Genomic DNA, 25,272 nt, shown 5'->3' with positions numbered 1-25,272 from the left:
ACTCTGTCGTATTGGGTAGTTGTGAGTCGGAATCGACTTGATGGTGATGGGTAAACCACCAATAGGCAAGAGTAAATAGCTAGGAGAAAAGTGAGAGAAGTTGAGGGATTATTCAAAGCTTTCCATCACTTTAGTCTTCACTGTATTACTGACACTTTATCAACTACTAAACCAAATGATTCCAACTCAAAGTGACCCTATAGTACAGAGGATAACTCACAGGGTTTCCAAGGAGCAGCTGGTGGATTCAAACTGCTGACCTTTTGGTTAGCAGCCAAGCTCTTAACAACTGTGCCATCAGGGCTCCTATCAACTACTATTCTGATGCAAAACCTGAAATGTAACATTCAGATCAGGCCAGAAATATTAAGATTTGTAATCAACCACATTCACAAAGTATAAAAATAAAATGAACTATAAAATGTGTCCCTGGCTATCCATTATCACATGGATTTTAAATTTTCTGAATTTTCATCATCATATTCTCTATCATATGGGTAAAGTAACGTCATAAGTCAACTAAATCAATGTGAATTAAAAGCCATTCGCAACACGTATTCAATATGCTGTTCCTATTAAAAATGGAGCAAACATACTAAGTGATGGAAACGAAACTATACACACATATTACGAAAATAGAAGAAGTGAATATTACTGCTTTTTTTCTTTCCTTTGACCAAAAGTAAAACCACGTATTTACCTTGAATTGTGTATGTTTTTCCTGAGTTGGTTACCCCATAAGTAAAAATCAGTCGACTTTGTCCTTTCAAGAGATCTTTTGCTAGCTGCTCAATGCAACCCTGAAAGAATTCCTTCTGTGTAGTTTCTGGGCCAAAAACCTAAATAAGCATTTTTAAAATTATTTTTAGAAAATCCAAGTTAATACTTACAATGAGTTCTATCTTCTCTCTTATGCTTTAAAAATTAAAAGGACTGGTTTTCTAAGATTCATTCTTGTAACCAGTGTAATATACTCACTCCCACAAATACACTTGATAGTTTAACTACTAAGTAGCAGAAAGTTTTAAAGACTGGAATCTGACACAGCCAATCAAGTTTTGATATAAGTTTTAAAAAGAATCTAACATTCAAAAAAAAAGCGGGGTGTGTGTATAAGTACTATACAATGATTTATTCACTTCCAACTACATATTTATAGACTTGAAATTTGATCCCTAAACTTGAGAAAAAATATCATTGCCTAAAACCTAAGGCTCATAAGAATAAATAGTTTATTATGTACACTTACATAGAAGTTTAACCTAAGACAAGTTTCTTTCTCTTAAAAAAAATTCAGTTTCACATGGGTACTTACCTTGGAAAAACTGAATTTCTGTGCCATCTGCCCAGAGCTTTTCTCAGTTGACTGACCAATGATGCTTTGGGGATCTTTAAGCAGAACAGTCTGTGAATCCAGAATACACACACAGCCCTAGAACATACACCCACAATAAATAAGTAAGAACAATGGTATTCTACCCATTTAATGAAAGTAAAATATTAAAACCCAATTAAATTCAACACAAACCTCAGATTCATGTTCCTTTTCTAACTGTGTTAATGGTCTTATTCGAAGACAAACCTGGAGATAATCTTTGGATTCCAAACTATTTACCTTAAGGAGAAAAAAAAAACATTAAAAAAAAAGAATGTAAATTTTCAGCAATCAGCCTTCTTTAATGTGGCTGATTGTTACATAACAATCTGAACTTAAAAAGAATCTCTAAGCAAACAGTGATGATTCTGTTTTTAAACATTTTATGTTTAAAGAAAAACTCAACAAACATGTTTTAAAAAACGAAATATACCACAACAGTCAATTTCCTCTGCCTTCTATATTTTACTTGAAATTTATAGTAAGCTTTTAGTGCCATAAAAATCCTAAACTTTATACCCAATAAAATTGACATGGTCTAAATTATTTTTAAAAACTAGAGCTCTAGAAAATCACAGGTAACCAAAATAGTCTATTAACCCAAATTCATGATTCCTTCAAGCTTTTAGTTTTTTGTTTTTTTTTTACTATATAACTCCTTACCACTTCCTTTGGAGTAAGAAATAAAATTACTTGTTCATTTTAAAATGTAATTTTAAATAAATTTTTTAAATACAAAAAAACTTAGAAAAAAATGAAACAATTCTTTGAAGAACACAACTTACTTAAACACACAGAAAAATTAGAAAATCTGAACAAGCCTATATCAATTAAAGAAATTCAATTAATAATCAAAAACCTTCCTATAAAGAAAATTTCAGCCATGGAAGTTAACTGGTAAATTCTCTCAAACACTTAAGAAAGTAATCATACAAATCCTCCATAAACTCTTTTAAGATCTTCCAAAAAATCTTTAAGAAAATAAAGGAAGAGGGTACACTTCCCAATTCATTTTATGAATTTGGCATAAACTTGACACCACTAGCTAAAAAAGAACGCCTCAGAAAAAATTACTGAACAGTATCCCTCATTAAGATAACTGCAAACATTCTTTTAGAAAATATCAGCAAACCAAATTAAACAATATATAAAATAGGATACTACATCCTGAACAAGAATGATTTATCCTAGGAATTCAAGGTCAGTTTAGCATTCAAAACCTAATCAGGAAGCCCCAGGTAAGTACTGAACAAGAAGAAGAACAAAGTAGGAAGACTTACACTACCTAATCTCAGAAACTACTATACAGCCAAGGTAGTCAAAACGGCCTGGTAGTGGTACAATGATAGACACACAGACTAATGGAACATAAGTAAGAACCCAGATGTAAATCTATCAGCAGCTGATCTTTGACAAAGGTCCAAAGTCCATTAAATGGGAAAAAGACAGTCTCTTTAACAAATGGTGCTGACAAAACTGGATGTCCATCTGTAAAAAAAAAAAAAAATTAAACAGGGCCCATACCCCACGCCATACATAAAAACTAACTCAAAATGGATCAAAGACCTAAATATAAAACCTAAAACAATAAACGATCATGGAAGGAAAAACAGAACAACACTAGGGGCCCTAATATATGGCATAAATAGGATGCAAACCGTAACTAACATTACACAAACACCAGAAGACAAACTAGATAAGTGGGATCTCCTAAAAATTAAACATTTATGCTCATCAAAAGACTTCACCAAAAAACTAAAAAGAGAACCTACAGACTCGGAAAAATTTTTTGGCTATGACATGTCCAAAGAACATCTAAAATCTACAGGAAAATTCAACGCCTCCACAATAAAAAGACAAATAATCCAATTAAAAAATAGGCAAAGGATATGAACAAACACTTCACCAAAGACATTCAGGCAGCTAACAGACATGAGGAAATACTCGCAATCATTAGCCATTAGAGAAACACAAATCAAAACTACGATGAGATGCCATCTCACCTCGACATTACTGGCACTAATCAAAAAAACAGGAAATAACAAATGTTGGAGAGGTTGCAGGGTGATTAAAACTATTTTGAGCCGCTGATGGGAATGTAAAATGGTACAACCACTATGGAAAACGATATGGCACTTCCTTAAAAAGCTAGAAATAGAAATACCACATGATCCAGCAATCCCACTCCTAGGAATATATCTAGAAACATAACAGCCGTCACAGGAAGAGACATATGCACACGCATGTTCATTGCAGCATTATTCACAATAGCAAAAAGATAGAAACAACCTGAGTGCCCATCAACAGATGAATGGATAAACAAATTATGGTACATACAGACAATGGAATACTACACAATGTTAAAGAACAATGATGAATCCACAAAACATCTCACAACATGGATCAACCTGGAGGGCGTTATGTTGAGTAAAACAGGTCTATCACAAAAGGACAAATACCGTATGAGACCATTATTATAAAAAACTCAAGAAAAGGTTTACACACAGAAAGAAACAATCTTTGATGGTTTTGAGGCAGGGGAGGAGTGGGCAGGAGAAATCACTAACCAGATAGTAGATAAGTGGTAACTTTGGTGAAGGGAAAGACAGTACACATAGGGGAAGTCAGCACAACATGACCAAGGCAAAGTCATAGAAATTTCATAAACACATCCAAACACCCTTAGGAACCGAGTTACTGGGATGAGGGCTGGGGACCATAGTCTCGGGAGACACCTAGCTCAACTGGGATAACATAGTTCATAAAGAAAATGTTCTACGTCTCACTTTGGTGAGTAGCATCTGGGGTCTTAAAAGCTTGCAAGTAGCCATCTATATATATGTACTGGTCCCATCCCATCCGGAGCAAAGGAGAATGAAGAAAACCAAAGACACATGGGAAATGTTAGTCCAAAGGACTAATGGACCACAAGTACCACAGTCTCCACCAGCCTCAGACTAGAACAACTAGATGGTGACCAGCTACCACAACAGCCACTCTGAGAGGGATCACAATAGAGGGTCCTGGACAGAGCAGGTGGAAAATGTAGAACAAAATTCAAATTCACAAAAAAAGACCAGATTTACTAGTCTGACAGAAACTGGAGGAACCCCGAAACTATGGCCCCCAGGCACCCTTTTAACTCAGAAGTGAAGTCACTTCTAAAGTTCACCCTTCAGCCAAAGATTACATAGGTCTATAAAACAAACAACAACACATCTGAGGAACGTGCTTCTTAGCTCAATCATGTAAACGAGGCCAAATGGGCAACACCTGCCCAAAAGCAAAGATGAAAAGGCAGGGACAGGAAAACAGGACAAATGGAAATAGAAAACCTGGGGTGGAGAAGGGCAGAGTGCTGACACATTGTGGGCATTGCAACCAATGTTACAACCCAATCTGTGTAAAAACTGTTGAATGAGAAACTAATTTGCTCTGTAAACTTTTACCTACAGCACACACACACAAAAAAATCAGATTTGTGGTACAGACTGCCCATGCAGATGCATACAAGCCTAGTCCTGCCCCTTCGCCCTCCTTGAGGTGCAAACCATCTGTGTAAACCTGGGCAGACTCCACTTCGCCCTTCATCCAATTCCAAACGCGCAGGCCTCAGCCCGCTCCCACCCACAGACCCCCTCCCAGCTGATCAGGACTGAACACACTGCCTGCTCAAGCATCCCAGCCATGTGGGACCCTGCATCCTGCCCTACTGACCACCCCCAGCAGGGAGGGATTCCACACACTGCCCAGCCAACACTCCCTCCTAATCTAGCGGGACTCCGTGCCCTACCCAGTCACCTCCTTTCCCTGACTGAGAGAGACTCTGTGCCCTGCCAACCCCTCCCCAGCAATGGGGGCATCCACATACTATCCTGCCCACCCTTCCCCGTGTTCCATCCTGCACGTCAGAGTTTGCACTAACTGCTCGTGGCAGAGGGAACACTATCTCTCAAGAGATGTGAAAGGACCTTGACCACCTGATGACTGGTGCCGCACATCAGGGAAAGGACCTGTTCATGCACCACCAAGCTTTCCTCTAAGAAAAGACACATAAGTCTAACAACATAAGACCACAGTGAGTATGTGATCCAATATATCCATCAGTGAGAAGAAAGCACACCCAGCCAACCAACAGCACCAAAGTCCTACCCAGACCAACCAACTGGCAGCATCACAGTCATATACAGACCAATACCACAAAACAACATCAAAGAGAAAGGGGAAAAAGCTAAGCTCCAGATATATCAAAACAGTACAAAAAAGAGAAACATAGAATCTACAAAAAATATATAAAGAAAATAATAGAAGCTTAATGCCTCAAAAACAGCAGCTAATTACAAATCATATGAAGAAACAGGATATGATGGCTCAGGCAAATGAGGAAAATAAAGGGATGGAAACTTTTCTGAGGAAGAACTAATAATAGATCTACCTGACAAGAAATTCAAAAGATTAATATTTAGGTTCCTCAAAGAGGTCAAGAAAAACACAGAAAAAAAACCCTAGAAGAATTCAGGAAAACAATGCAAGAGCAAAATGACAGACTCAATAGAGAAACAAAAACCATATAAAAGCAACTATAAATTCAGAAGCTTAACAATAAAACATCAGAAATAAAGTCATCAACAGAAGGACACAGACGTAGAATTGAATCAACAGAAGACAGGATCAGGGAAATTGAGGACAAACCCCTTGACACTAAGCTGTTTGAGGAACAAGTGGAAAAAAGATGGAAGAAAAATGAAGAAAGTCTTAAGGGTTATGTGTGATACTATTAAGAGGAATAATACATACATATTAGGAATTCCAGAAGGGGAAGAGAGAAAAAAAGAGTACAGAGAGAATTTTTGAGGACATAATGGCAGAAAAGACGAGAAGATTTCCATCCAAGTTCAACAAATGCAATACAGGATAGACCCCAAAAGAAATTCACCAAGACATACCATAATCAAACTTTCCAGAACCAAAGACAAGGAATTTTGAGAGCAGCTCAAGATAAGCAAAATATCACCTACATACCAACCAACCAACCTGTTTCCATCGAGTCAATTCCAACTCATAGCAACCCTATAGAACAGAGTAGAACTGCCCCATAGGGTTTCCAAGGAGCAGCTGGTGGATTTGAACTGCTGACCTTTTCTGGTTAGCAGACAAACGCTTAACCACCACACCACCAGGGCCCCATCACCTAAATAGAGGCCTCAATAAGACTAAGTGCAGATTTCTCATGAGAAAGCACGAAGACAAGAAGGCAGTGGGTTGAAATATACAAAGCCTGGAGAAAAAAGAACTGCCAACCAAGAATCATACAGCCAGCAAAACTGTCTTAAAAAATTAGGATATTCCCAGATGAGCAGAAATTAAGGGAATTTGTAACCACCAGACCTGACCTACAAGAAATATTAAAGGGAGTCCTTCATATAGAAAAGCAAAGACGTCAGACAACAACCTAAGATAAAGACACATGACAACATCACCCAGAAACCAAGCCACGTAAAGACTTAAAAAAAGTAAAATAAAGCTACAAAATTAATTACAGGAAACCAGGGATATAAAGACGTAAACGACAACAACTTCAAAACAAAAGGGGGAATAAACGGTGTAGTTACAGAATTTCCATATGGAGAGGAAGTCAAAGTGATCTCAAGACATAACAGACTGTTTTAAATTTAGGATGATGAATGTAAAATTCAGGGTAACCACAAAGAAAAGTAATAAATCTACTCACCAAAACAAACCAAAAAATAAACCAAACCTGTTGCCATCAAGTCAATTCAGACTCATAGTGACCCTATAGGGCAAAGGAGAACTGTCCCATAGGGTTTCCAAGGAGCACCTAGTGGATTCGAACTGCCAGACTTTTGGTTAGTAGCCATAACTCTTAACCACTACACCACCAGGGTTTCCACAAAGAAGAAAAGCAAAAAGACTCAGTAAACACAAAAACAACAGTAAAAATGAAAGGAAAGAAAAGGCATATACAAAAAGAACGCATCACAGAAAGTAAAGATGAACAAAGAAATCGTTAACACCACAAAAGAAACTGTAACAAAATGGCAGCAGTAAATTCATACCTATTGATGATTCCACTGAATGAAAATGGATTAAATGCACCAGTCAAGAGGCAGAGTGACAGAATGGATTAAAAAAAAACATGACCATCAATATGTTGTCTACAAGACATACATCTGAGACACAAAGACACAGACAGGTTAAAAATCAAAGGATGGAAAAAAAATATACCAAGCAAACAGTAACCAAAAGAGAATGGGAGTGGCAACATTAATATCTGACAAAATAGACTTCAAAATCCATTATAAGAGACATTATATAATGATTAAACGGTCAACTAACCAAGAAGACATAACAATTATAAATATTTACACATCCAATGCCAGAGCTCCAAAATTTAGAAAACAAACTCTAACAGAACTGGACAAAGAAATAGATAAATCTACAATAATAGTAGGAGATTTTCACATACCACTTTCAATGATGATCAGAACAACTAGAAATAAAATCAACAAAATACAGAAGACCTAAAGAACACTAACAACTAAATGGACCTCATGGACATACAGGTAGCCCCTGACTTTTGATGGGGTTCCATTTTGACAACTCTGTTGTAAATTGATTCTGACATAAATTGAATACTTTTTTTTTTTTTAGTTTTCATTATTAATAACTTTTATTATCAGTATGTTTATAAATCCAATCTTTGTTATTGGGGGTAGTCATGAGAATGTTAACATCAGCAAATGGCACGCTGCTGCACTGTTGGAAGTACATATTACTAACAGTGAGATGTACAAAAAAAAAAGATGGTCATAAGTACAGATTCACTGTAACTCGAATATATCCTAAGTCAGGGACTACATATATACAGAACACATGATCTGACAGCAGAACAAAAATACACATTCTTCTCCAAGGGACAAGGAACATTCTCCAGAATACACCATATTTTAGGCCACAAAGCAAGCCTCAACAAATTTTAAAAGACTGAAAATATACAAAGCACCTTCTCTGACCATAATGATATGAAACTATAAATCAGTAACAGGAAAAACAGTAAGTAAGTTAAATACATGGAAACTAAACAACATATTACTAAAAAACTATTGGGTCATAGAAAAAATAAAAAGTGAAGTTAAGAAAGACTTAGAACTAAACAAGAATAAAAACACAACGTATCAAAACTTTTGGGATGCAGCAAAAGCAGTGCTGAGATATTTATAGCAATGAATGCATACATTAAAAAAGAAGGTCCAGAATTAATAACTTAACCCAACAACTCAAATAGAAAAGGAAGAGCAAAAGACCAAAGCTACCAGAATAAAGGAAAAAATAAAGATCAGAGCAGAAATAAATGAAATAGAAAACAGAAAAACAACAGAAAGAATCAACAGGACTAGAAATTGGTTCTTTGAAAGGATCGATAAAATAGACAAATCACTGGCCAAACTGACAAAGGAAAACAATGAGAAGATGCAAATAACCAAAATAAGAAATGAAATTACAGACATTACAAAAGATCCAGCTGAGACAAAGAGGATCATAACAGAATACTATAAAAAACTGTACTCCAACAAATTTGAAAACCTAGGTGAAATGGACAAATTTCTAGAAAATCACTACCTACTTAAACTAATACCAATAGAGGTAGAAAATCTAAACAGACCTATAACAAAAGAGATTGAAGATATCATCAAAAAACTCCCAACAAAAAAAAAGTCCCGACCTAGATAGCTTCACTGGGGAATTTTGCCAAACATTCTGAGAAGAGCTGACAAAATTTTATTCAAACTCTTCCAAAATTTAGAAAAACAAGGACTACTCCCCAACTTATTCTATGAAGCCAGCATCACACTAATAACAAAGTCAGCTAAAGACACCGCGCACGCATGCGCGCGCACACACACACACACACACACACACACACACACACAAAAATAATCAGGCTTCTGATCTCACTTACATGAAATAAGCCAATATACAGAAACCAAAAATTATTAGTGGTTACCAGGGGTGGGAGGGAGGGGGAAAGAGGGAATTTTAGCTTAGGGTAAATTAAATGTATGTTTCTGGTGGCAGGATAATTTGGAAAAAGATAGCAAGAATGGTTGCACAACAATTTGTGTATAAATCGTTGAATGAGAAACTAATTTGCTCTGTAAAGTTTCACCTAAAGCACAATTAAAAAAAAAAAAAAGAATGGTTGCACAATTTGAAGAATGTAATTGATGTCACTGAATTGTACATGCAAAAATTATTGAATTGTTGTATGTTTTGTTGTATATATTTTCACCACAATAAAAAAAAAAGGTAATTCACCATTTCAAAAGAATAAATGAGAAGAAACTTACCATCTCTATAGTTGCAAAAAAGCATTTGACAAAATTCAACATACATTCATAGTGAGAATTCTCAGGAAACGAGGAATAAAAGAAAGCTTCCTCAACCTGATAAAGGGCATATACGAAAAACCTACAGCTAATATTAGACTTACCAGCAATGCGGAAAGACTGAATTTAAGATAAGTCACAAGAGGAGTAACAAGACAGGGATTTCTGCTCTCACCACTTATAGTCAACATTTGTACTGAAGGTTCTAACCAGTGCATTCAGGCAAAAAACAAAATGAGAAGTATCCAGATTGGGGAAGAAGAAGCAAAATTGTCTTTACTCACAAATGACATGAATATCTATGCACAAAATCTGATGGAATCTACATAAAAGCTTTTAGAACTATTAAGTGAGTCTAGCTATGCGGCATAATCAATATAAAAAAATCTATTGTTTTTTAATATCCTGGCAACAGTCAGAAACTGACTCATTCCACATGCATGATTGATCAAATCAATGGATATGCATGACTGATTGTATCACACTCCCCTGCCTACCTGAAGTTATTTGCCAGGTGTAGTCTTTGGGTAGGAGCCTTGGTGCTACAGTGGTTTAAGTGGTTGACTGCTAACTGCAAGGTCATCGGTTTGAACCCACCAGCCACTCTGCAGAAGAAATATGTGGCAGTTCTACTCTGTCCCATAGGAACGCTATGAGTTGGAATCTACTAGATGGCAAGGGTTATTTTTTGTTTTTTTTTCAGGCTTTGGGGCTCCCACTACATTTGTCTGGCTATTTTGGAAAACAAAGGCACCTTGACTGCTGGCAAATTTCAAGGGTTATTTTCAGTAACCAGAGACAAAGCCTAAATCAAGTTCTTTGTCCCACACAAATAGACAGCTTGGTTCTGGCATAAGGATAGACAAGTGGTTCAATGGAAGAGAATAAAATCCAGAAGTGGACTAATACACAATCAACTGATTGTCAATAAAGGCACAAAGACAATTTAATGAGGAAAGAAAAGTCTTTTCAATATAATAATGCTAAAATAGCTAGATAAATGTATGGAACTTTAAAAAAAATCTGGACCCCTACATCAACTATACATAAGAATTAATTACAATGGATCACTGCTATAACCATTAAGCCAAAAAGTTAAGTTTCTAGAGAAAATGTGGGAGAAAATTTTACAACTTTGTAGAAGGCAAGTTTCTTAGAGAAAACCCAAAACCACACTCATCATAAAAGAAAAAAATTGTTAAGTTGGACTTACTTAAAATTAAAAACCTCTGCACATAAAGATACTATTAATCTGATAACATATATCAACAAATTACAAAGATCTTTCAAATCAATAATAAGACAAACAACCTAATTAAAAAATGGAGAAAATTTTTGAAGACATACTTCACAAAAAAAGATGCAGGAATGGCCAACAAAATACATGAAAAAATGCTCCTCAAGGAAATACAAACTAAAACCACAATAAGGGCCTATTACATACCCACTAAAACAGCTAAAGTTAAATAGATTGACCATTACCAAGTGTCACGGATTGAACTGTGCCCCCAAAAAACTGTCTGACAACTTGGCTAGGCCATGATTCCCAGTGTTGTGATTGTCTACCATTTTGTCACCTGGTGTGATTTTCCTATGTGTTGTAAATTCTATCACTACGATGTTAATGAAATGGATTAGCAGCAGTTATGCTGATGAGATCTACAACATTAAATTTTGTCTTAAGCCAATCTCTTTTGAGATATAAAAGAGAGAAGCGAGCAGAGAGACAGGGCAACCTCATAATACCAAGAAAGCATTGAGAGCAGAGCGTGTCCTTTGGACCCAGGGTTCCTGCACCTGAGAAGCTCCTCAGCCAGGAAAAGATTGACGACAAGGACTTTCCTCCAGAGCCAACAGAGAGAGAAAGCCTTCCCCTGGAGATGACGCCCTGAATTTAGATTGACTGTGAGAGAATAAATTTCTCTGTCAAAGCCATCCATTTGTGGTATTTTCTGTTATAGTAGCACTAGATAACTAAGACACCAAGCGTTGGCAAAGATACAGAGGAATATGTGGCAGCCTCTTATACATGCATTTACCATTTGACCCCAAATTCCCAAGCTATTTACCAAAAAGAGATGCAAACATAAGTCTATGCAAAGGTTTGCATATAAATGTTCAGAATAGCATCATCTATTTTTTAACAGCTCCAAAATAGAAACCACCCAAATGTCCATCAACTGATACATCTTTAATAAATGGTAACAGGAGAATTGGATTTCAACATGCAGAAGAATGAATCAGGATCCATGCCTCACACCATACACAAAAATCAATTTTAAATGGATCAAGGACCTAAATGTGAAAACTAAAACCGTAAAATTCTTAGGACAAAATACAGGTGTGTGACTGCAGGGCTTAGTTTTAAACAATGAATTATCAGATATAATAACAAAAGCACAAGAAGCAAAGGACAAAATAGATAAATGGAACTTCCTAAGACTTAAATACTTTTGTTCATCAAAGGACTTTATCAAAAAAGTGAAAAGACAACGTACAGATTGGGAGAAAATTTTAGGGAACAATATAGCCAATAAGGGTCTAGAATCCAAGATATATATAAAACTACAAATTATCATTAAAACGATACAAAGCCCAATGAAAAAATGGGCAAACAGACATATCACCAAAGATGATATTCGAATGACCAACAAGCACATGAAAAGATATTCAAAGTCATTAGCCATTGTTGTTAGGTGCCACTAAGTCGATTTTTGACTCATAGCTACTTCTGAGATGCAAATCAAAGCCACAATGAGATAATACTTCATTGCCAGTAGGATGGTTAAGATTTTAAAAAAAAGAAAAAGTAACAAATGTTGGCAAGGATGTGGAGAAAATGAAACCCTTATTACACTGCTGGTGGGAATGTAAAATGGTACCCGCTGATAAAAATATGTATAGTTTGGCAGTTCCTCAAAAAGCTAAATAGTACTACCATAGGACCCAGCAATTCCACTCCTAAATACATACCCAAGAGAACTGAAAGCAGTGACCCAAATAGATATATGTGTACCAGTGTTCACTGTAGCACTATTTACAATAACTGCAAGGTGGAAACAACCTAAATGTCCACCAACAGATGAATGGATAGACAAAATGTGGTACATACATACAATGGAATATGACTCAGCCATAAAGAGAAATGAAGTCCTGACATATGCTACAACATGGATAAACCTTGAAAACATGTTAAGTGAAATAAATCAATCAGAAAAGGACAAATATTACATGATCTCACTGATAGGAAATAAGAATAGGCAAACGCACACAGATCAAAGTTTATTAGTGGTTACCAGGGGCCAGGAAGGAGGGGGACAGGGGCAAATCACTGTTTAGGAAATAATGAGTTTCTGTTATGTTGATGGGAAATTTGGCAATGATCGTGGGTGACTGTTCACAACATGATTAATGTAACTGATATCCTAAACTGTATAAATGAAAACTATTGAATTGGCAAATGTTGTTATATATATATTTACAACAATTTAAAAAAAAAAAAAAAAGACAGAGAGAAAATAAAGAACCATTCTTGGCTCATGAGTGGTACAAAAACTGTCATCAGGCTGAATTTGGCCTGCAGGCCATTGTTTGTTGACCCTTACGATAAGTGAGGGGTCCCTAGGTGGTGCAAACAGTTTTCCTAATTGAAACGTTGGTGGTTGGAACCCACCCAGCAGTGCCAGGGAGGAAAGTCTGATGATCTCCTTCTATAAAGATCACAGCCAAGAAACCCCTATGAAGCTCAGTTCTACTCTGTAACACATGGGGTCACCACGAGTCGGAATTGACTCAACAGCAAGGGAGTTTTTGTTTTTTATGCTGAGTAAAAGAAGGCAGACACAAAAAGACCACATAATTCTATTTATATGAAATTTTTAAAAAGGCAAAGCTATATACAGAAAGTACATTAACGGTTATCTGCAACCACAGGTGGAGCCCAAAATTGACAATCAAGGAACACGTATCACAGAATTCTTTTCATTCTACCATTTTATTATTTATGTTTAAATGACCTGAAGGGTATAAAAGAACATAGCACATTCATGAGTACTAATAAGTATTACTGTTTTATCTATGTCCCCTATCTCCCCATTTCCCTTCCATCATTCTTTATAAAAATGGCTTAGGGAGGCGAGGTCAAGACGGTGGACTAGTCAGACACTTCCTGTGGTCCCTCTTACAACAAAGACACACACAAAAAAAAATCAATCGATTATATGACAATCTAGGAGCCCAGAACATGAAAGGCAAAGTTTAGGAATCAGACTGAGTGGCAGGGGAAGGGTGAGACAGTTCAGAAGCAGCAAGGAGTTGCCGGACCTGACACCCTTCAGGCCGGATCGGCTGGCACACATGGTGAGGCAAGCAGTGGTGCTCGGGAGGCGATTTCCACATTGGAAGAGACCGAGCAGTAGAGAGTCTACTTAAACCTCCAGAACCAGTGAAAAGCAGCATTCAATTGGGAAAAGATAAGTACATACATCTAACCCACCGTGCAGATGAAAAAACATCCCCTTTAGGAAAAACCTCTCTCCAATTCACCTGCCCCCTCTCCACTCTGCACTGGGTCCCAGGGCGGCTTCAGCGATTGCCACGTCCCCTGGGCTGGAAATAAGACCTGTCACGTACCCCGAGACATTTTCCCGGCCGTGAAGAGGGAACAAGTAAACAAATAGGAAAAAATAATCCGCCAGTTCCCCTAAGCTGGGAATTTAGGGTAGGCACAGCTCCTTTGCCTAGGCACAGGCATAAGGGGTCCACGGACTCTGAATGCCTGTCACATCTGCATAGTTCTGTGTGGGCCCATTTCAAGAGCAAAGATCCTGATTACCACAGTACCACACACAGGGTATATACCTGAAGCCTAACTTTAATTGTATCAGCTATATGATGAAGTGACAGGTTCATGACATTTGACACTGCTCTGGGCATTAAGAAGAGTCCTCACCTACCCACATCAGGGGCCTGAAGACTGGTGGCTCCAGCCATGCCACCAAGCCGTCCCAACAGGGGTCCAAAAATAGGTGGTGGCTCCCAATAATTACAATCAACAGCACTCGGTGTTCATAGTACGGCTGCAAAACCCACCCACATACATGCTCTAGGGAACAGGGATGCGCCTTCCTCCCAGACACTCAGGGGCAGCCATCAGCCCCCTGCCTTGCTCAGTGAGTGACACCCTACTGCAGCCTTTTAGGACTGCAGGTGAGAGCCTGCACCACACACTTGGTGACGGACTACCAGGACACCTGAGCTGAATCTATACAAGAAAAGTAAACAGACTCCTGGACTCACACACCTCGTAACAGACCTAACCACCTGCTGACAGGACATCAGAGCTTCAAAGGCACAAATAATCAAACTAGCTCATATGAGCAGCCTATTTGGGCATACCAAAAGAAGAAGCTAAGACACAGTAAGCAAACATTAAATAAATATAACTTACTGATGGCTCAGAGACAAGAGTCAATACCAAAACACACATGAAGAGGCAGACCATCATGGCTTCAGCAAGCCTCCAAAACAAAGAATCAATAAATTTTCCCATGGAGGAGAACGTCTCAGAATTACCAGAGGTAGAATACAAAAGATTAATATACAGAACTCATCGACAGATCAGGAAAGACGTCAGGCAAAATGCAGAACAAGCCAAGGAAGATACAGACAAAGCAATTGAGGAGTTTAAGAAGATTAGAGCATAATGACAAATTTAACAGGCTGCAAGAATCCATAGAGAGACAGCAATCAGAAATCCAGAAGATTAACAATAAAATTTCAGAATTAGACAACTCAATAGAAAGCCACAGGAGCAGAACTGAGGCAATAGAAGTCAAAATTAGTGAGTTTGAAGATAAAACACTTGACACTAACTTATTTGAAGAAAAATCAGACAAAAGAATTTAAAAACATGAAGAAACCCTAAGAATTATGTGGGACTCTATCAAGAATAACCTACAAGTGATTGGAATACCACAACAGGGGAGGATAACAGAAAATACAGAGAGAATAGGTGAAAATTTGTTGGCAGAAAACTTCCTTGATATCATGAAACATGAGAAGATATCTATCCAAGATGCTCATCACACACCATATAAGGTAGATCCAAAAAGAAAGTCCCCAAGATATATTATTATCAAACTTGCCAAAACCAAAGATATAGACAGAATTTTAAGAGTGGTTAGGGATAAACAAAAAGTCCTCTACAAAGGAGGGTCAATAAGACTAACCTTGGACTACTCAGCAGAAACCATGCAGGCAAGAAGACAATGGGATGACATATATAAAGCCTTGAAGGAAAAAAATTGCCAGCCAAGAATTATATACCCAACAAAACTGTCTCTCAAATATGAAGGCGAAATTAGGGCATTCCCAGATAAACAGAAGTTTAGGGAATTGGCAAAAACCAAACCAAAATTACAAGAAGTACTAAAGGAAGTCCTCCAGTTAGAAAATCAGTAACATCAGATTACAACCCAAGACTAGAAAAAAAGACAGAGCAACCAGATATCAACCCAGATACAGAAGTCACAAAAATAAATCAAAGCTAAAACACTGAAAATAGGGAAACAGAGTCATCAATATGTAAAAGACGACAACTTTAAAACCAAAATAGGGACTGAAAAATGTAGTCAGTGATATTTCATATGCAGAGGAAGTCAAGGCAATATAAGGAAATAAAAGAGTGGTTTAAACTTAGAAAAACAGGGGTAAATATTAAAGTAACCACAAAGGAAACTAACAATCCTACACACGTAAATGAAAAACAGACTCGGCAAATACAAAATCAACAACACTAAAAAAGATGAAAAGAAAAACAACTCAGCACAGAAAATTAAGTGGAACAAGGAAACTGTGAACGACACACAAAACAAGACATCAAAATGACAGCACTAAACTCATACTTATCAATAATTACGCTGAATGTAAATGGACTAAATGCACCAATAAAGAGACAGAGAGTGGTAGATTGGATAAAAAAAACACAATCCATCTATATGCTCCTACAAGAGACACACCTTAGACTTAAAGACACAAACAAACTAAAACTCAAAGGATGGAAAAAATATATCAAGCAAACAATACTCAAAAAAGAGCAGGAATGGCAATATTAATCTCTGACAAAACAGACTTTAAAGTAAAATCCACCACAAAGGATAAGGAAGGACACTATAAAATGATTAAATGATTAATATACCAAGAGGACATAACCATAATAAATATTTACACACACTACAACAGGGCTCCAAAATACATAAAACAAACTCTAACAGCATTGAAAAGGGAGATAGACAGCTCCACAATAATAATAGGAGAGTTTAACACATCACTTTCAGTTAAGGACAGAACGTCCAGAAAGAAGCTCAATAAAGACATGGAAGAGCTAAATGCTACAATCAACCAACTTGATCTCATAGACATATACAGAACACTCCACCCAACAGCAGCCAAGTATACTTTCTTTTCCAATGCACATGGAACTTCTCCAGAACAGATCACATATTAGGCCAAAGACAAGCCTTAACAGAATCAAAAACATCGAAGTATTACAAAGCATCTTTTCTGACCATAAAGCCATAAAAGTAGAAATCAATAACAGAAAAAGCAAGGAAAAAAAATCAAACGCACAGAAACTGAACACCTTGTTCAAAAACTACTGGGTTATAGAAGAAATTAAGGATGGAATAAAGAAATTCACAGAATCTAATGAGAATGAAAACACATCATACCAGAACCGTTCGGACACAGCAAAAGCAGTGCTCAGAGGTCAGTTTACAGCAATAAATGCACACATTCAAAAAGAAGAAGGGGCCATAATCAAAACATTAACCCTACAACTGGAACAAGTAGGAAGAGAGCAGCAAAAGAAGCCCTCAGGTGCCAGAAGAAAGGAAATAATAAGAATTAAGAGCAGAATCAAATGAACTAGGGAACAGAAAAACAATTGAAAGAGTTAACAAGACCAAAAGCTGGTTCTTTGAAAAGATCAACAAAATTGCTAAACCGTTGGCTAAACTGACAAAAGAAAAACAGGAGAGGAGGCAAATAACCCGTAAAAGAAATAAGATAAGGGATATCACAACAGACCTAACTGAAATTAAAAGAATCATAACAGAATACTATGAAAAACTGAACTGTAACAAATCTGAAAACCTAGAGGCAAAGGACAAATTTCTAGAAACTCACTACCTACCTAAACTAACACAAACAGAGGGAGAACAACTAAATAAACGCATAACAAAAGAAGAGATCGAAAAGGTAATTAAAAAACTCCCAACAAAAAAAAGCCCTGGCCCAGATGGCTTCACTGGAAACTTCTACCAAACTTTCAGAGAAGAGTTAACACCACTACTACTAAAGGTATTTCAGAGCCTAGAAAAGGATGGAATACTCCCAAACTCATTCTACGAAGCCAGCATAACCCTGATACCAAAACCAGGTAAAGACACCACAAAACAAGAAAAGTACAGACCAATATCCCTCATGAATATAGACACAAAAACCCTCAACAAAATTCTAGCCAAAAGATTTCAACAACATATCAAAAAAATAATTCACCATGATCAAGTGGGATTTATACCAGGTACGCAGGGATGTTTCAACATTAGAAAAATAATCAACGTAATCCATCACATAAATAAAACAAAAGACAAGAACCACATGATCTTATCAATCGATGCAGAAAAGGCATTTGACAAAGTTCAACACCGTTCATGATAAAAACTCTCAGCCAAATAGGAATAGAGGAGGAATTCCTCAACATAACTAAGGGCATGTATACAAAGCCAACAGCCAACATCATCCCAAATGGAGAGTCTGAAAGCGTTCCCCTTGAGAATGGGAACCAGGCAAGGACGTCCTTTATCAACATTTATTTTATCAAGGATGTCCTTTATCAACATTTATTTTATCAAGGATGTCCTTTATCAACTTTTATTCAACTTTGTGCTGGAGGTCCTAGCCAGAGCAATTAGGCCGGAAAAAGAAATAAATGGCATCCAAATTGGTAAGGAAGAAGTAAAAATATCTCTATTTACAGATGATATGATATTATACACAGAAAACCCCAAAGAATCCACAAGAAAACTACTGGAACTCATAGAAAATCACAGCAAAGAATCAGGATACAAGATAAAAATACAAAAATCAGTTGGATTCCTCCACACCAACAAAGAGAATGTCCAAGAGGAAATCACCAAATCAATGCCATTTACAATAGCCCCCAAGAAGACATTTAGGAATAAATCTAACCACAGATATAAAAGACCTATACAAAGAGAACTACAAAACACTACTGCAAGAAACCAAAAGAGACCTACGTAAGTGGAAAAACATACCTTGCTCATGCATAGAAAGACTCAACATTGTGAAAATGTCTATTCTACCCAAAGTGATCTATAGATACAATGCAATCCCGATCCAAATTCCAACGGCACTTTTTAAAGAGATGGAGAAACAAATCACCAACTTCATATGGAAAGGCAAGAGGCCACAGATAAATAAAGCATTACTGAAGAAGAAGAATAAAGGAGGCCTCACGCTACCTGATTTTAGAACCTACTATATTGCCACGATAGTCAAAACAGCCTGGCACTGATACAACAACAGATACATAGGCCAATGGAACAGAATTGAGAATCCAGACCTAAATTCATCCACCTATGAACAGGTGATATTTGACTAAGGCCCAAAGTCTGTTAATTGGGGAAAAGACAGTCTCTTTAACAAATGGTGCTGGCATAACTGGATATCCATCTGCAAAAAATGAAACAAGACCCATACCTACAAGGGAAGTCAGCACAACTGGACTAAACCAAAAGCTAAGAAGTTTCCTGAATACAACCAAACACTTCAAGGGACAGAGTAGCAGGAGTGGAGGTCTGGGGACCCTGGTTTCAGGGGACATCTAGGTCAACTGGTCATGACAAAGTTTATTAAGAAAATATTCTGCATCCCACTTTGTTGAGTGGCATCTGGGATCTTAAAAGCTAGTAAGGGGCCATCTAAGATGCATCAATTGGTCCCAACCTACTTGGAGCAAAAGAGATTGAAGAACACCAAAGACACAAAGAAAATACTAGCCCAAGAGACAGAAAGGGCCACATAAACCAGACTCCATCAGCCTGAGACCAGAAGAACTTGATGGTGCCTGGCTACCTCCAGCGACCGCCCTGACAAGGAACACAACAGAGACCCCCTGAAGGAGCAGGAGAAAAGTGGGGTGCAAACTCAAATTATAGTAAAAAGTCCAGACTTAATGGTTTGACTGAGACTGGAGGGACCCCAGAAGACATGGCCCCCCAGCTCTCTGTTAACCCAAAACTGAAACCATTCCCAAGGCCAACTCTTCAGACAAAGATTACACTGGACTATGGGACATAAAATGATACTCATCAAGAGTGTGCTTCTTAGCTCAAGTAGATACATGAGACTAAATGGGCAACTCCTGTCCAGAGGTGAGATGAGATGGCAGAGAGGGTCAGGAGCTGGTTGAATGGACATGGGAATTCTGGGGTGGAAAGCAGGAATGTGCTGTCACAGTATAGGGAGAGCAACTAGGGTCACATAACAATGTGTGTATAAATTTTTGTATGAGAACTAACTTGAATTGTGAACTTTCACTTAAAGCACAATTTAAAAAAAAAAAAAAAGGCTTAGTCCATATCACTAAAGCACTAAAGTTAACCATGTAAAACATAACAAGTAGAATATAAATGAATTGATAAGTAAATGCATAAGACCAGATCTACAAAGACACATGGAAACATAATAGTGGTAATAGGAAGGGTGGTGGAAGGAGTTTTACTTCTCAGTCTCAATTCTACGGAATAATTTTTAAAAATCTGTATTTTTTTTTTAATTAAGGCCCACAATTCTTCGCGGCACAGCAGGATATTTCATATTTTTGAGGGAATCATAGCCAATATTTGACATCTGTTAGACAGCATATGAACCATTAGCTTGAGGTAGCTCAGTTTGAACACTAGATCACACTTTCTGTGGATGACGTCATCTCTGTGAAGCTGGGTTTTCAGTAGCTGCTATGGTAAAAAAGCAACTACCACACAAAAAAGGAGCCCTGGTGGTGCAATTGTTGAGCACTTGGCTGCTAACTGAAAGATCTGCAGTTTGAACCCACCAGCTGCTCCTCAAGAGTAAAGTTTTAGTGATCTGCTCCCCCATAAAGATTACAGCCTAGGAAACCCTGTGGGGCAGTTACACTCTTTCCTATAGGGTTGCTGAGTTGGAATCGACTCGACAGCACACAACAACAACAAAAAAATCAATGAGGAACAGAAAATGAGAGTGGCAGTGTCTAATCTGTTCCCAAAGTTTGAGAAGCTGTGCAGTCCCCCACAGCACAACATATCCCATTAGTAAATAACTGTAATTAAGAATTAATTTTTTTTTCAGTTGGCTACTAGTTAAAGCACAGATACTTATTAAGTTGTCTGGACCTACTACTTGAAAGAGAACCCAACATATTTCTTTTGGCCTACGGTACCACAAAAAAATTACTGACACACAATGGTGCCTTAAACCCAGAACGTTTAGGACTCTCTCCTCTAGGCAACCCCTAAAAAACCGAAAGCAAATCTTTCCACTCAATCATGATAAACAATATAATACTTTTCTTGTACTTACCTCAGCGCTTGAAGCAACTAAAGAAAATTCATGAGAGAGATCAAGCTTAATGCCATCAAAGTTTATTTCCGAAGGCCTTTCAATCGGGTCAGCACTAAAAACGTAAGATGGTCTAGGTGCCCCATCTTGATTCAAATTAGATTCCATTCTGCAAGAATAATAGCACCTTCTTCAGACAACCTTCGTTAAGTCACCATGTAAACCAAGCCGTATGATCCCTCATATACCTAGAATTACAGTGAAGGAAAAGATTAAACTGTTCATCTACAACACACTGACCCATGGAATGAACAAAAAGTCAAATGATTTACAGATTCTGAATCAAATAATATTGAGCCTAACCTGCCACTATTATTTATTTGATCCAACCCATATCTATATCTAAGGAGATTTTATGAGTAAACATAATCCGTAAAGTGACACAGTAAAAACATTCAATCTCTGCCTGAAATCCTCTGAGAAATCAAATAGCAAGGAGATCATAGAGAAAATTATAACCGAATGTTTAGTAATTTAGCATCTTTTGAAGAACATTACTTCACAGACTTTGTAATGTTTTAGCATTTAGGAGTCAAACTTGGTTATCTGGGAAATTAATTTTAATTAAACTCTTCCAAAAAAACCCCATTGATGTCAAGTCGATTACGACTCATAACGACCCTATAGCACAGAGTAGAACTGCCCCATAGAGTTTCAAGGAGCACCTGGTGGATTCAAACTGCCGACTTTTTAGTTAGCAGCCATAGCTCTTAACCATTACGCCACTAGGGTTTCCTCTTCCAAATAACGTAAGTAAAAAATAAGAGAAATAATATATGGAACATATCCAAAAACAATACCTGACACATAGTCTCAAATTGAATATGGAATAATGTATCAGTGAACTATTACAACTGAATTAAATATCAAGTGACTAAACTTAAATGTAAACTTAAGGGTAAACTTAATTGAAAAAAATATTAACATTCAAATCTTTTCTGAGAATCTGCTCAGTACACAATATCATGAAGAAAGAGAAAGCTCCATGTTATAATTTATCTCTGACAATACTAGAAAGTATCCAGAACAGTGACGCCCAGACTAGGGCCCTTTGTTCGAGAAGAAAGTAATGCGTATTCAGTTATTTTTTCCCCCTAAATTGCAAAAGGCCCAAGGGAAATTGTATACTTATCTTCAATAAAGCCCAGTAGACTACAGGATCAACCGAACAATTAAACAAGTTTAATATCTTTATTGCTTCTATTTTTATTGTATACTTAGTGATGTAATGAAAATGGGAAAATTACTTAAATGCAGTTTCATAAAACATTTCAAACATGCAATTTATAGGTGAAAAATTTAAAAAAGATACCTTACAGAGTAAAAAATAATCACTTATCTAGAACACTGGAAAACAGTTCACAAAAATATTGACATACTAGCTTGACATTTCATAATGCAGATTACATGGAAATACCCAGAAAACTGAAAGAACTGAAAGGTAAGTTTTATTCTTTGCCTTCAATTAATTTTTGGTTTTTGGAGAAAAAAAAAAGGATTTCTGATAAAGCTTTTCCAAAATTGCTGCATTAAAAAGAATCTATGTACCTCCTAAAAATTAAGGTTAAAGAAGTTTGTACTTATTCATACATTCATTTTTCAACTAAGAAACTGCCTCCTAACATTTCTAAAATTGTTGAGATGTACTGTCACTTCTTATACTTTTAGTTGACTTCTACTTACGTGTGGCCTCTCCAGCTAGATTGGAAATTTCTTAAGGGCAAGAGCCTTATACTACTCTGCATCTCTTACATGAAATCCTAACAGATATTTAAGTAGGGATAAAGACTTCCTGTCTAGTGACTTAAATGATAAATAAAATTCTCTCTACTCAAAGAAAAATTGGTCCTACTCTTTTAGTGTTTTACCTATAGCGACAGCAGAGTTTAAGATCTCATTTCTCATTTTGAAAAGTTGTTTCCATGACTGGGAAACTCCATTTTGCATTTATCTTCTCTTCAGTGAGACTCAATAACTGAAGACTTTGGTGAAAATAGCAGTACAGGTAGTCCTCAACTCACCGGTATTCTTACCAGCAGTCTGTTTACCAGGAACCGCACTTTTTTTTTTTTTTTTTTTTTACATCTTATCGTTTGTAATATGCACTACATACAATTAATTTGCTGATGTATCATTCTCAGGCCAACTCCCAAAGACAAATAAAGATCGGATTTATAAGAATACTGATAATAAAAGGCAATAATAATGAAAACTAAAATAATAATACGGTATTCGACTTACCTCAGAATCGACTTAAGCTGGAGTCGTCGGAAAGGAACCCGTCCTCAGTCGGAGACTACCCGTATCTGTAACTGAATTAGTAGGTTTCTGAATATGATCCATTAAATTAAGCCTGAAAAAAGTTTTCACAACTATATGATGAGTTCTTTATACACAGGAAAAATCAAATGAGTAAGTGTATTGATGTATCCCTGGCACTGCAAAACCCTAGAAGTGCAAGACCGAACAACGGCAGAAGTAGCTTGGAAGTAAAGTGCAGAAGTGACGGTCCCCACTGGGCTTCCCCCAAAACAGAAGCCATGTCATCCACCAAAGCAAACCGCTCACCTAAGAGATTCAGAAAACTAGGTTTGACAAGAGGCCTGCACCTCAACAATAAAAGCAGCAATAACAACAATAAAAATATTAATTATTGCAAACACTCAATGCCTACTATGTGTCAGACACTGTTTCTAACAACTTTACACATATTATCATCTAATCTTCACTAGCCTGAAAAAGTAGGTACTGTACTGTCATTGTTGTTACTTGCCATGGAGTCGATTCCGACTCATGCCGACCCTCTGTGTGCAGATCAGAACTGCTCCATCGGGTTTTCAAGGCTGTGACCTTCCAGAAGCAGATCACAGTACTATTACAGCCCCTCCGCCCCCCTCAAAAGACGAGGAAACTAAGGTCCAGAGATTAAGTAACTTGCCCTACCTCACTCAGCTAACATGAGGCGGAGACGAGATTTAATTCCTGAGTCAAGTAGTAGGGTTCAGTCTGTGCTTTTAACTATTAGGCTAAACATATGGGGTGCAGCGCAAACCCTGGCGCCCTCATAGCTCCGCAACCCAGTCCCTGACTGTAACCTCAGGGGCGCCAGGAGTGCTGACGGAAGATGCAGAGATTGCCAGAGCTGTTTCCCATTTAAAGGCCCGGTATGTGCGAAGTCACCCACTTCTTTCCCCGCATCCTCACCTGGGTCCCCTCCTCACCTGCACACGTTGCGGTGCCAGGCCGACCAGCCCAGCGAGCAAGACCTCGGTTATTTTCCTTTTCGAATTCAAACAATGGCGGTCAGAGCACCGCACTGAATACTGGGAGTGGGCGGAGCTACAGAGCACCGCCCAGGAGCGCCGCCTGCTTGCGCTGTCAGCTCTCCACCGGCTTCCGGAAGAAGCTTTCAAATCTGGAGGCTGATCTTGAAACGCAGAGCGACCAATGGGCGGAGGCGGGGCCGTGAGCGGCCAGGGCGCGGAAGGTTGGAGATTCTCGAAGCTCCGCGAGTGGTGCAGTACAGGTGCTGTCTCGCGGCTGTGATACGTAGCCCCCTCTATGTTAGCGGGGATGCAGATTTTGGATTCCATCCTTGAGAATATAAAGACTTAGCGAAGGCCGCGAGGTGAGGCTGGCACCACCACATTTAGTCCCACAAGTCCCCTAGGGACCAGCCGAGGAATAGCAGGCTGCCTTTACCATTAGTCACTACCCGGTCCCGTCTCTGCGAGGCCGAAGCAGGGTCCGCAGCCGGAGAGCCACTTAGAAGGAGCACTGCTGGCATCCGGAGGGTTACTTCCC

At 37.8% G+C, this 25,272-nt stretch overlaps 1 protein-coding gene across 1 annotated transcript in view; it reads right to left on the bottom strand.

The window, feature by feature from the left end:
- Window positions 1–24,757, bottom strand: part of KIF20B (kinesin family member 20B) — a 98,179-nt gene extending 73,422 nt beyond the window's left edge. Inside the window, exons 1-6 of the mRNA XM_023739903.1 lie at window positions 24,690–24,757; window positions 23,710–23,780; window positions 21,430–21,656; window positions 1,529–1,615; window positions 1,316–1,432; window positions 701–839 (exon numbers count right to left, since the gene is read on the bottom strand). Coding sequence (XP_023595671.1) covers window positions 701–839; window positions 1,316–1,432; window positions 1,529–1,615; window positions 21,430–21,576 — 490 coding nt within the window. The 5' untranslated portion in view covers window positions 21,577–21,656; window positions 23,710–23,780; window positions 24,690–24,757. The remainder of the gene's footprint in view (window positions 1–700; window positions 840–1,315; window positions 1,433–1,528; window positions 1,616–21,429; window positions 21,657–23,709; window positions 23,781–24,689) is intronic.
- Between the last annotated feature and the right edge of the window lie 515 nt (window positions 24,758–25,272).

Source organism: Trichechus manatus, unplaced genomic scaffold, assembly GCF_000243295.1.
Source record: "Trichechus manatus latirostris isolate Lorelei unplaced genomic scaffold, TriManLat1.0 scaffold00007, whole genome shotgun sequence".
In the NCBI taxonomy this organism is placed as follows: Eukaryota; Metazoa; Chordata; class Mammalia; order Sirenia; family Trichechidae; genus Trichechus; species Trichechus manatus.
This window is presented reverse-complemented; position numbering and strand designations above follow the sequence as displayed.